Genomic DNA, 12,218 nt, shown 5'->3' on the forward strand with positions numbered 1-12,218 from the left:
TGACTTGTTACAGACACCTAGATCAAGGTTGTCGATGAGAAAGACCTGAGACAAATCAAACAAATTCAGGATGTCATATGTCTAATGCACGAAAAGGGTGATGAATGTGCATTGTCGTGCGCCTACATGTTGCTGTTAACTTGCCTGGAAGAAAAGGTGGCAACCCGTTAAACTGGTCGAGAAATTGTTGGCCATCATATCTTTCTTCAGCTTCATGACTGCATCAAGGAGGTGCTGAAGCACATACTTGCACCAATTGAACTGGTCTATGGACTCAGTGCTAGCCACCGCTCCCCAGAAGTCGATGGTCGTGTAGTTGTGCTTCGTTGATGGAACTAGCACATGATCCATTACAAATATCACCAAGGCGATCTGGAAACAATCTTTCTCTAGTTTGCTTGAATTCTCATTGATGTCGCACATCAAAAAATCTTCAGCTGCCTTCAAACTGTGAGCACCAGTTCTGTTCATCTGGAGAGTTGTCTTTATGAATTGCACAGCTCAGGATTTATGCTTGCATCCCTGCCCTTGACACTACGATGTCCACATGGAATCCCAAAAACCTTGTGTACATCCTCAGCATAAAACTTCAGAACCTTGTTGTCCCTCAGCCTGATCTCCCGGCGGCTGACACTAACTCTACTCATAATCCAAGCGCTCGACTTCAGACTCAACTTCTGCAGCGCTGGCAGCTTCAGCATACCGCCAAATCCAATCTGCTCCACCAACCACTTCTTGTAGTCGTCAAACTTCCGGATCACGCACATTGCATGCTTCATAGAGATGCGTGATGTTGGGTTGGGTGGATCTCTAGGAACAACGCTTGAGGACAACCCGTCCAAGTCAGAATCAGACCCACCGGCAGCTGCGCCCAGACCGTCATTGCCGCCGCCATCCCCATGGTCGCCACAGCTGGCAGACTACGAGCTGTGCTCATCCTGCGAGCGGATGCACAAAACAAGGGGGATTTCCCGCCCCTGCACCACTTTCAGATCCGGGGATAAAAAGCGTCGGCAGATGATAAGGATCCCAGGTAAATACTGAACAAAGAGCGATAGGAGAAAGGGGTACCATTCTACGGCGGCTCCGAAGAACGGGAGACCTGGCGACAAGAAGACCAGCAGCGGAGGCTGGCCATAGATGAGTTCCTACTCGCGGGCGGCTGCTTTGGTGGGTACGAACTCGTTATGAGCGCCCTACATGAACCGGTGGGCTATGGATGAGCTATACCCCTGTGTCGAAATGACAAATTTGACCCCTTACATTATTGCTAAAAATATTTGGTTGAGTGGTGCGGGGCAGCGCGGCGTGTGACCCAGGTCGTCTAGTATGACACAAACGCGTCCCCCTCTAGTGTCGTTGATAAGTCAAAAAAATTACAAATTAAGTATATTGCTGGGTTGGGGGCGTGGGGTAAAGACGGCCGTACTAATGGACGAAAAAAATTCTGTCGAGCACACGTGCACGTACATTGCATTACTAGTTCGTCCAGTGATTGAGGGCCTTGCAAATTAAGAACTAATACACCGCAGTGGAGCAAAAACATTAGAGGGGGTTGAGTACAATAGGACACCAGATATATAATTATACATTACAATCTTCGTAACGTCTGATAACACATTACATGCGGATCGCCGATTGGCGCGCGGGGTGCTTAGTTTTTGGACGACATGATAGGGGGAAACAGGCTTAGAGGTAGAGGGAGCCACCCTTGCTAGCAATTAACATGCCCTGACTAAACTACACGCTCTACTGCGTCTGCTTGAAACGATGTCCCCAATTTGCTTAAGCAAAGTACATTGCGAGCACGACCATCAGCACAAGGACAGTGAGCATGATGTTGATAGCGGCCATCAGGACAGCTACTGCAGCCAGGCCTTGTGCTCCAGGTGAGGCGGCGGCAGCTACAACGGGCCTGAATGCATCAGCAATGAGATGATTCGCCGATGGCGGGGGCGGCTGCACTGGAGCCTGGATCTGCGGCTGAAGAAGCGGCTGGATGTGCTGCTGGGCTTGGGCCTGTAAGGCAGCGGGAACAATCTGGGCAGCCCCGTTGCCGTGCTGGACTGCAAATCCATGACCGGCTGGATGCCATCCGGCTTGATGCTGCGCAGCAAGGATCTGCTCGTGGGTCATCCTCCTGCAGTACACGCGCTGGAACTCAAAGAAACAACACTGACGAGCCTGACAAAGGGAGAGAAGAAAATGTGAACCATTAGCCTGTGCCGAAAACAGATCCAGATCCAGTTCAAAGATGAGATGATTCTACTTACGTCATAGCGAATGCACTTGTAGAAGCGATGACCAGCCTGGTTACCAGTCCTCGCGACGGCAGTCACGACCTCGTCGCTGTAGAGGGGGCATGCCATCAAAGGGAGCAGCCAGTCGGCTGGGACAGGAAGGGAGGATGAAGACGATGAGGACATGGCGGAGCGAGCTAGATTCAACAATGGAAATGACAGCGAGAGAGGTGGTCTCGGGAGAGTAAATGGAGTTTGCTGGTGTGCTGCCTAGAGTGAATGAGCTAGTTGGGTGGTGGTCATTTATGGAGTTGCCGCTCGGACGCTGTTTGTGCTGAATACGGCTCATGCTGGCTCAGATGTGCTGCTGATCCGTCGCGCCTCTGTCTGTCCCGGAACGGATCCGCGACCTGCCATGTACATTAATGCACCACTAACAGGAGAACCATAAATTCCAAATACGGCCGGAAATACATGAAGACGCACAGATCGTGGCGCAGACCTCCGGTGTGGATTTCGAGAGCAGCTGAGCACGGGCTCAGAATCGAATTTAATTTGTTTTATTGAAATGTCTGACCCCGACCCCATTGTTTTTATGTACCTGGCTGTTGTAGGAATCCACCAGGCTCTCCGACTACATCGTGGCAAACATCATCAAGCGGTTGAACGCATCATAAGGTTTTTTCTGCAAAATTGAAGCAACATTTTTCTAATCGTGTTAATTCAACTGACAGTACATGTAAATGTTTCCCGCGAACAGGACACTATCTTATAGTGAATATATTTGGGTACTCCCTTATCAGGTAGATTAGCCTCCTGCATATCTGTCCCATGTAAACACTGATGCGGGGGGCAGTGTGCGGCTCGACATTATTTGCGCCAAAGTCAATCCAGTCGAAGAACCACGTCTGTAAGTATTCAAGCAGAACAAAGAGCAAAAAGGTGGAAACATGTTAGAGCTGCAACAACTTCATTTGCGAAATAGCTTAGAAGTGTTCAGAAACATTCAGAAGAAATCACTTCCAATGAGTGCCAAATGACTACCGCCTACTATTTGTGTTCTCACCCCAGCATCCAAATCCTTTTGCAATTTCTTTACAGCCGCTCTGATGATTTCAAATGCCCACTCGGCTAGATCAGACTCACCAGTACCACCATTACATAGGACACATGCAAACATCTCCCAGGGGATCGACGAGTATGATTGTTTCGGGCCAACACATGTAACTGCTACTAATAGTGAGAATGCCATCTCAAAGGCCCTAGGGTGGTAGTTACCAACTCCTGAAGCCAACATTCGTGTGATGGCATCATGTACAACTCCAATTGTTAACCCCCCGTCCCCGGCGTGACTTCTAGTCTCAATCCCTAGTATTGTTCTGATGCGGAGAGTTAAATTCTGCCTATGCTTTGCCGGCAATTTTACCATACTCACTTGGCGCAAACTGTTTCTCAGACCCAAAGTCCTAACGACCGATCTGGGGCTGAAATATCTATATTTCCCGTCAGGGAATGTGAATCTCATGTCCTCCCACCTAAATCTACTAAGCAGCCAAGCATAAAACCTCCTATCTGCCTCATCAGACCATGCACCTGTCAACAAGCTCGCCATGCCAGTTCTATCCACCAAACTATAGGATCTTAACCCTAGATGGAGGATTTGATGACAGCTCCAAGTACACTTCACCACCCTACCACGTAGGACAGCAAATTCTGCAAGGAGTACTGGCGGTTCAGCTGGGACGACCTGACCTTCATGAGGCTGGTTGTCGGGCAAAAGAACAAGTGTACGGCAAGATCTACGCATGCTCAACCCCCCTCCGCTGCAATCATTGGCTAGAACTCGCTTTCCTTTTCCCTTGGCTTCTGGCGGCAACTCATTCTCTTCGGAAGCCACGCCCTGCAAAAAAAATGTACTTTCAGAGATTCGCATCCATCCGGATTACTCAATCGCACCAGGGCGTATGGCCGCATTGGAATCAAGAACAGAAACGTAATCGAAACATCACGTTCTCGAGAGAGAGGATGGCGATGACTTTTCACCGTCAAAAGAAGGACTCACCAATGGATCAGCTGCGCAGGGAGAAGTGCGATGGCCTCGTGAACCGTCCCCTTCGTCGGAATCGCCGTTTGCTACGATGGATCTAGCTTTTTTGTTCTTTCTGCGGACATCCCCTTCCTCACATGGCAGTGTCCTTTTCCGTGGTGGATTCGGTGGTTCCATGCTTATGTGCCTAGTGGAGGAAGCAAGGATTCGAGTAAGAAAATACCATCAGAACCAACCAAAACGGGGCTGCCCCCTCAAAAGTGCAGCCAGCAGAAAAAGAGCAAAAAGGGAGATGGGAAAGCGGAGCCGCCCGATAAGCTGCTACCAAATCGGGAAACCTTACCTTCGCCCCTATCGGCGCCGGCACTGCCGTTCTAGTCGCCGTCCCAACCTTCGGCCACCGGATCATGGTTCTTTCAACAGTGTTTATGGTGGGGGGAGGGAGGTGGATAGAGCAGTGGAAGAGGAGGAAGTGAGTACTGGTGAGGGAGATACTACTATTCTATATGTGCGAGGTAGGCTTTTGTAAATGAGGCTGCGAGCTGTCTCTCTCCCGTGACCTAGTGTCTGGTCAAGTCATCTTTACTTCTCGCTGCCCAGGCCGCCCAAAAAATTCCTAAACTTTTCTTTTGGCACTAAATCTAGCAATGGTTAGGCGCATACCAATGAGTGTTGCCAAAGTACGTTCTGGTTCGGGGAAGAACTCAGCGCACGCCGCACGTCGAAGTCGCTACCACTTGATCATCATGATCCCGATGCAAAAAAAAAACTTGTCAAAACTTGTCACGGAGAGTATATGATCACCTTTTTAAAATTATTCTTGTTATTAAACGCGTGGCGCAACTGAGCTGGTTACTAAAAATGGCCAACTGGCAATGCTCCAGGCGTGATCATGCATACACAAGAGGACACAACAATTGTACGCACGTCCTTTTGCGGGGAACCAGAAGGGTACTCCCTGATATGCTCACCTAGTCGGAACAGTACATTAACTGTTCACTTTGTGGTCGACGCGAAGGACTCTGAATAATGGGAAGCAGGGGCCTGCTTGGCCTTGCATGCGGTGGGCACGCCATGTACGCAAAACGCCCACCAACCCATGCATTTAATAAGTATCCCCCATCCGCACTGCTAACCGCCACCGTGCACTAATGACACACCAACTCTAGACCTAATCAATCATGCGGTGAATTCACATTATTAAGTCATCATGGTCTCATGGCGAAGGCCTTAATTTGTTCTTGTTAGTTGACCCAAGCTAAGGTCATCAAGACCAATGGCACTAGAGAAAAGACGGGTACTTAACTAAGGTAGAAACCCGGAGGCTAAGCTCATCAGATTTGTCAACGCAGCACAGCTCATACATGGAAAGAAGCAAGTAGGCTCTACATGCAGTGCAGTCATGAACTGCTAATGAACCTACCTAATTTCGCTACAAACTAGTTGACTACTTATCATAAATCGCGGGATCTAATCTACAATCCGGCAGCGTTTTGCTTGCACGCTGGTAATTTCATCCTCATCTTCAGAATCTTCATCATCGCCATAGCCTACTACACCAGACTCGTTGTCCACGGCAGAGCTACAAGTGGTACGAGGCAAGTCTGGGTGAGCAACTGGATCGAATTCACCAAATCCTTCCTCCCATGAATCTTGCTCCACCACGCAGCCCAAATCTTGTGGCGGAGACTCTTGCTGTTGGACGACCTCGCCTTGGAAAATCATAACATCAGGACATTATCGCCAGACTCTCGTGATATGCATCGGCCACCTGCCTGAGAGTGATCTGCCGTTTGGCATGCTTACCTCCCCATTGGCGGCGACGACCTCGTCCGGCAGATTCGTCGTGCTCCACGCACTACTTGCGCAATCGAATCACGAGGGAGACGAAGGCTGCATTACGAAGTGGTTTCAAGCTGGTTCACGATAGATTTGCTGCTGAATAATACACAAACATCACAAAGGGATTGTACGAAAAAGCAAGGGACAACTCACAAGAAGATTCACGCCGTCGAAACCATCCCGCGCCGCTCCCCTAGTTGTGCCACTCGCCCCCGATTCAGCTAGTGAAACCTCCATCAGATGCAGACCACCGTTTTCAAAAAAATTCAAATCAGTATGGCAATTGTGTTTCTCAAGGGGAGGCTGCCGAACAACCAGCCCCCCCTCACTCTTACTTATACCCCGTGGCGTTGCCAACCCAAAAGGACGCTTCCACATGCATTCAATCAGCTTTTTTGAAATTTGAATCGTCGCGCACGAGCGCGGGGGTGTGGCGAGGGTTCAGGAAGAGGGGGGTGGGGTTGTGTGCGTGTTTTGCGGCGTTGGGTCGCTGTGTCGTGTGGCGGGTTCCACGTGGATGTGCATGCATGCTGACCAAGTGTGTGCATGTCGTAAGCAAAACCATCGAAGCAGGAAACTAGTGCACGTTTTCTCAGGTAAGACACTACAAATCACAATCAAAACCGCCGACGGCACCCATATTTTTGTAGCTCCATGCATTGCGGAAAATATTCTACCTCCAAGATAGACACTACAGCAGAAAAATAGTTCTGTCCTACTGTCTGGATACAAGCAGGAAACTTAGCAGTACTAGCATGCAGCAAGGAAAACTAACATCGTTGAACATAAAACCAACTCATACACCCTCCCAGGGAAACACATTCATGCTCAGAAAAATGAAACAACTACATCAGTTATCAGCAAACCCAATCGGCATTTTGCATGTAGTACGCCGATGTCCTTCTAAACCACAGTTTTTGCATTTGCCTGGTTTCCTTGGCTTCTTCGGCTCATCACCCCTTTCTGGGCATGTGGTCTGTTTATGACCTCTGCACCAAAACAGGCTGTAGAACCGGGTTCTCTCACTAAGCCCTTCATATGGCGCCTTATCTCTGTTGTTCGTCGGCCTGCCAGGACCCTTCCTTTTCTCTGGCGCTGCGAGGCACTGTAACGCATTCGTGCTGACAGAATTAGCAGCACTTTGGCTGTGATCACCATGGAGACTAGCTAATGAGTTGTTGCCATTGGCAAAGTGCCTGGCATCTTCATTTGCAATCACACGGTCCTCAAAAGCGAGGCCATCCCTTTTCTCTGCTAGAGGCGCTGCACTCTGAAGCAGTGAATCCAGGCTGGCCTTGACGTGTTCATAGCATGCAGCGCTTGCATCCCCCATCCTCACACCTTCCATGGCTTTGAAGTACAGCATCGCATGCCTAAACGTAAATGACAAATTTTGTGAATTGTCCTTTTGGTATTGCACCAGGTGATCGGGGAGTATATCCCTTGCATCTCTGGTCCAATGTTTTAGGATATGGTGTTTTGGAATGTCTTCAAGGTGAAGAATTTCCATAACCTGCACGCCAAGAACAACAGACTCAACAAGTGCGTTTGCAGCTAATGAGTTTCATTATTTTCTCGTAGCATGCGATCTATGTTGGATTCTTACCCTCAACACATGGCTGCAAAGCATCCCTGTGTGATCAAACTGCCCGCACTCGCAATTGAATATCGATCTGTCTTTGTTGATGGTCACCTCGTACTCGACCCTACTCCACTTTTCCCTTTTTGCTGCATTATTGTGGGTGGTCCTGTATTTCCTCATCCTTTCCACCTCTGTAACATTGTATGCAGTTCCTTCCATGAGTAAACGCCCGAATTCCTCAAACATGTTCCTGGTGTACACCTTGCTGGCATGTCGCTCTATTGCGAGATTAGTCCGCCTCACTGCACCGCCCTGCAAGTAAAACAAAACGAAGAATGGAAATTAAATCAAATCGGTTGATCAGTTACATCTATTGCCAGATGCTTCTGGTACAGCCAGAACTACTACTGACTCATGGTAAGGGTGCACTCACTATCATCGTCCTCTTTTCCTCGTAGCTTTCGTCGCCCTCGCGGTCAAACTGTAGCTTCATGTATTTCCTGACAAACACGTGCATTGGGCTTGCTGGTGTCATGTAAGACTTCAACATGTGGTTTGCACTCTCACTCCTTTGCGTGCTTGTCATTTTTGCGTAGAACACTCCTCTGAAATAAGGTTTTTCCCACTTCCGCCTAGTCTCATATATTTGGGTCATGTAGCTATGGCTCCTCAAGCTGTACTTATCTAGCAGCGCCTCCCATGCTGTTTCAAATTCCTCCTCATTCAGCATATGGTTAACAACTTTGTGGAAAATCGCTCTTCTTCGTGTACAAGGGCCCTAGTGTCTCCTTTGCTTTCTTCAGAACGTGCCATTTGCACCAACGGTGCACCGTGTCAGGATATGTCTTCTTGATTGCAACCTCCATGGCCCTGCACTGGTCTACACAAGAAAGAGAAGCATTCCAAACTCTAATAAGTCTGTCGATAATGAAGATAAATTATCAAGACAGATCGAACAGTATCTTTTTTTTCTGTTTTGCTGAACCCTCTCACCTGTAAGTATTGTTTTTGGCGGAGGTTCACCCATCATACCTACAAATTCCTCGAACACCCATTCAAAGATCTCTTCCTGCTCGTCACGCATCAACACCCTGGCAGAGATAATACTCTGGTAGTGGTTGTTGACTCCGACAAATAGCCCAAACAGCATATCATATAAGTTTGTCCTGTAGGTAGTGTCAAAAGTCACAACGTCGCCAAAGAATCTTTATTGCATCCTGCTGTTGCCGTTAGCCCACATCAGGTTCTTAACTTTGTTGTCTTTCTCGGCCAACACCACATAGGAGAACCCAGGGTCATTTGCTCAGATGTCAGCAAACGCTTGAAGTGTCTTCCGAACGTCGTCTTCAGCTTGTTCACGGCTAATCTGGCCACAGATATTCCTTAGTGTCCTCTTCGTGAAGGGGACCTTTTCCACTGAACCAAAAAAGCTCCCAATGATGTTGTATACTTTCCCAATATTTACATTGTTTTCCCTCAGTTGCTTTATCAAGTCTTTGGTGTAAACATCTATGTGCTTATGAGATGGCCAGTGCACTTTCTCTCCCATTGTCAGCGACATGGAATGGTTATGACTTGCCCGATGATCTGTGATGTACCAGCTGTTGTCAGAATCATGTAGGACCCTGAACAGAGCTGGGCACTCACATCTACAGGACCGACTGTTTTCAGTCTCGAGTTTTCCCTACAGGCTGTGAAGCAGACACGTAAGTACACGAGTTTGCTTCTAAATGAAGTTTTACAATTCAGCGAATCAACTGAATAAAATGTCACATATTCACTTCGTTTCAGTTATTCTGTTGTATGAAACAAGCACTCACCGAGCAACCACATACTATTTCCTGCACAGTTTTGTCCTCTCGGCGTTGAACCTACTTTTTCCATATCTTATCCCGAACCCCACTTCCCATGATTACATGTTATAGAAATCATATGCCTCACCCAACGAATCAAAACTAAGTCCCAGCTCAGGTTTCACGACGCTCTTATCAGGTTGCTCTGCATACTTGCGTATTGAAATTTCTAATGCGCTCATCCTCGACGGGAAAGGCACCCGGTCAGGTGGTGCACTTCTCAACCGAAGCCTGCATAGTAAGAAACAAAAAGGGGGGTATGTAGTTAGATTCTACATTTCTTTTCAGAATCGAGCGGAACGATTTTCCCTGACTCCTTTTTCTTTGAAATAATTACAGTTGGATTTTGTTGCCAGTCCTATAGCATACAAGTAAACACATGACACTGGGGTTGTTCTAATAACCCACCACTATAGCCGGCGGCCCCTGTAATTCCAATATATACATTCGGTTTTCATATTTGTTTTAAGTAAATTGTCGGGAATGTAATAACAATGCTTGTCTTCTTTAATCCACACTCAAAGGCTACTGCAGAATCACGATTTTTGGGAAATGACTTCATAAATCATTCCCCCCGCAAATATTTCGAAACCATAGCAGACGAACTTTCTAAATCACTTTTTACACAGACAAATGTATGCAGGGTACGAATTTAACAGCAATTTCCAATGCTAGTTGCAAACAACAAAGTGCAGTTTTCACCTTTTCGTCCAACCGGGGGCTTGTGGATTCACCCTACCTGTTGATTGAGTAGACCTCGTGGGAGATTCAGCTCGCAAACCATGGCCACCTTGCTAGGTTGCAGCTGCTGCTCCCACGTCCTCCACCTGAGCATGCTCAGTGACGCCATTGACCTCACCCATATCCTTAGTTGCACTCCCCCTCTCCAGCAAATAAAGTAGTTGAACTGGATCTGGGTTGTCTAGGCTGTCCGCAAATTCCTCACGCACCGGGAACCTGCAAATACCAAAGGCCAGACGCCCGCAAAAGGATTAGAAATATAAGATGTAGCCACGCCGCCGGTGCTTACGAAGAACAACAATTTTTGCTTAGATCTCGCCGGGAACCAACCTGTCAACGGCGTCGAGTAGAAACTCCATACCCTCTCCCTCCATTACTTTAGGCCGTAGCCGGAGCACAGTCCCTTACACAACCCGGTTCGCCGGCCTCCCGTCCGACTCTCCACCTTTTCCGGCGATGAGACTCCTGGGTACCGTGGCGGCGAGGGGGGCACTGTAGGACGAACGAGGGGGTAGTGGAGGACAAATCTAGCTTTTTTCCCCATATCTTGCCGCATGAGGGGAGGACGCGTCGACCGACCACAGACTCATGCGGTGTAAATGCCCACCGGCCACACGGACCCACTATCTGAGCCATTGGACCAGAATAACCAGCCTAACGTCCTGGTCCACGGCCTAGATATTAAAGTCCACTTCCTGGTCCACGGCCTAGAAGGAAAGTCGTCGTCCTGGTCCACGGCCCAGACCCATCCAGCGAAACGGCCGTTGGAACGCGCCCCACCGCCCCCCCTGTAGTGCACTGTTTCCTACCATATGTCCTGATTTCTTCTGTTTCTCCTCGCCCGTATCTGTCACGCCAGCTGGATTTTTTCACATCCCAAGACCGAAACAAATGAGGCAGATTATGAGAGCAGCTGAGCCGGGCTCCAAATCGCCGCGTCCAGGAAAAATTCCTAAGAAAACTATAAGTAGGGGGCGGTTCTTACAAACATGATCTGCTTCTTGTTTCACAAAACAGAACAATTAGGTGCACTACGATCAGCTTTGGATCTCCTTTCTGCCAGCCAGCAAGATGCCATGGTGTTTGACCAAGTGCAAAGGGGAGATGGGCCAGCATATGACTCCAGACGAGTTGCTGCCATCCAGCAGGACCGCATGCTGTCTGGCCAAGGGCAAGTGGGACAGAAGGCAGCATATGACTACCAAAGCGTTGCTAATCATAGCAAGCTCTCCGCTGCAAAAGGGAAGTGGGCAGCGGATGATAGCTCGAACTCATCGAGCAGCGATAGTGACGACGAACCGGTCGATCCAAGTGTTCGTCTTGCTAGGAGATTGGAAGAAGCTGATAGGAGAGGTTTGCACTCTAGCATCTACGAACGTCTTCCCCACATGAAAAATAGATAATAACAGAAAAATAAAAAAAATGCTTTGGGCACCACTGATGTCCTCCCTGTGGTTGTTTGTGCGGGTGAACGCATAGAACCACGGGATGACCGCGGGGACACAAGGATTAATGATGCTGTGTGGAGTGCCCGTGTGACAGGCATGTTTTTGCGTGACGAATGAATCGCTTGTGCTTATTATCAAGTGTCTTCAAATGATAACAAACATCTGGAAATTTATGTTGAAACACTGCAGGGCCACGTAGCATGAACCGGCTCAGGAGAAGGCTGCAGCCTAGGGGGGGTACTGGTGAGGCTCAATCAAGCACTGCCCATACGATTGTTCCAAACCATGCGATGGTGCACGTGAGAGGCGACTACCTCAGAGCAGAACTCTCTCAAATAGAGGCCCAGGCAAAAGCAGATCTTGAACGTTAGTTCCATGAAAATTTGAAGTTCTTTGTTGGTACCTGTGTGGTTAGCATACGGGGGGCACAACCATTGGCGGGGTATTACTAACAAATGATATTCA

General features: G+C 48.4%; 1 protein-coding gene and 1 pseudogene across 1 annotated transcript; both read right to left on the reverse strand.

Moving 5' to 3' along the window:
- The window catches only part of LOC123039917 (cytochrome P450 85A1-like), an 84,633-nt pseudogene that overhangs the window by 42,431 nt on the left and 29,984 nt on the right, over positions 1-12,218 (reverse strand).
- Positions 1,654-2,501, reverse strand: LOC123039918 (uncharacterized). Its single transcript, XM_044462892.1, has 2 exons — positions 2,274-2,501; positions 1,654-2,184 (listed from the first exon to the last, which is right to left on the reverse strand). Exons 1-2 carry the CDS (start codon positions 2,424-2,426, stop codon positions 1,786-1,788), a joined length of 552 nt encoding a protein of 183 aa, XP_044318827.1. The 5' UTR covers positions 2,427-2,501; the 3' UTR covers positions 1,654-1,785.

Source organism: Triticum aestivum, chromosome 2B (genome assembly GCF_018294505.1).
Source record: "Triticum aestivum cultivar Chinese Spring chromosome 2B, IWGSC CS RefSeq v2.1, whole genome shotgun sequence".
Taxonomy (NCBI): Eukaryota; Viridiplantae; Streptophyta; class Magnoliopsida; order Poales; family Poaceae; genus Triticum; species Triticum aestivum.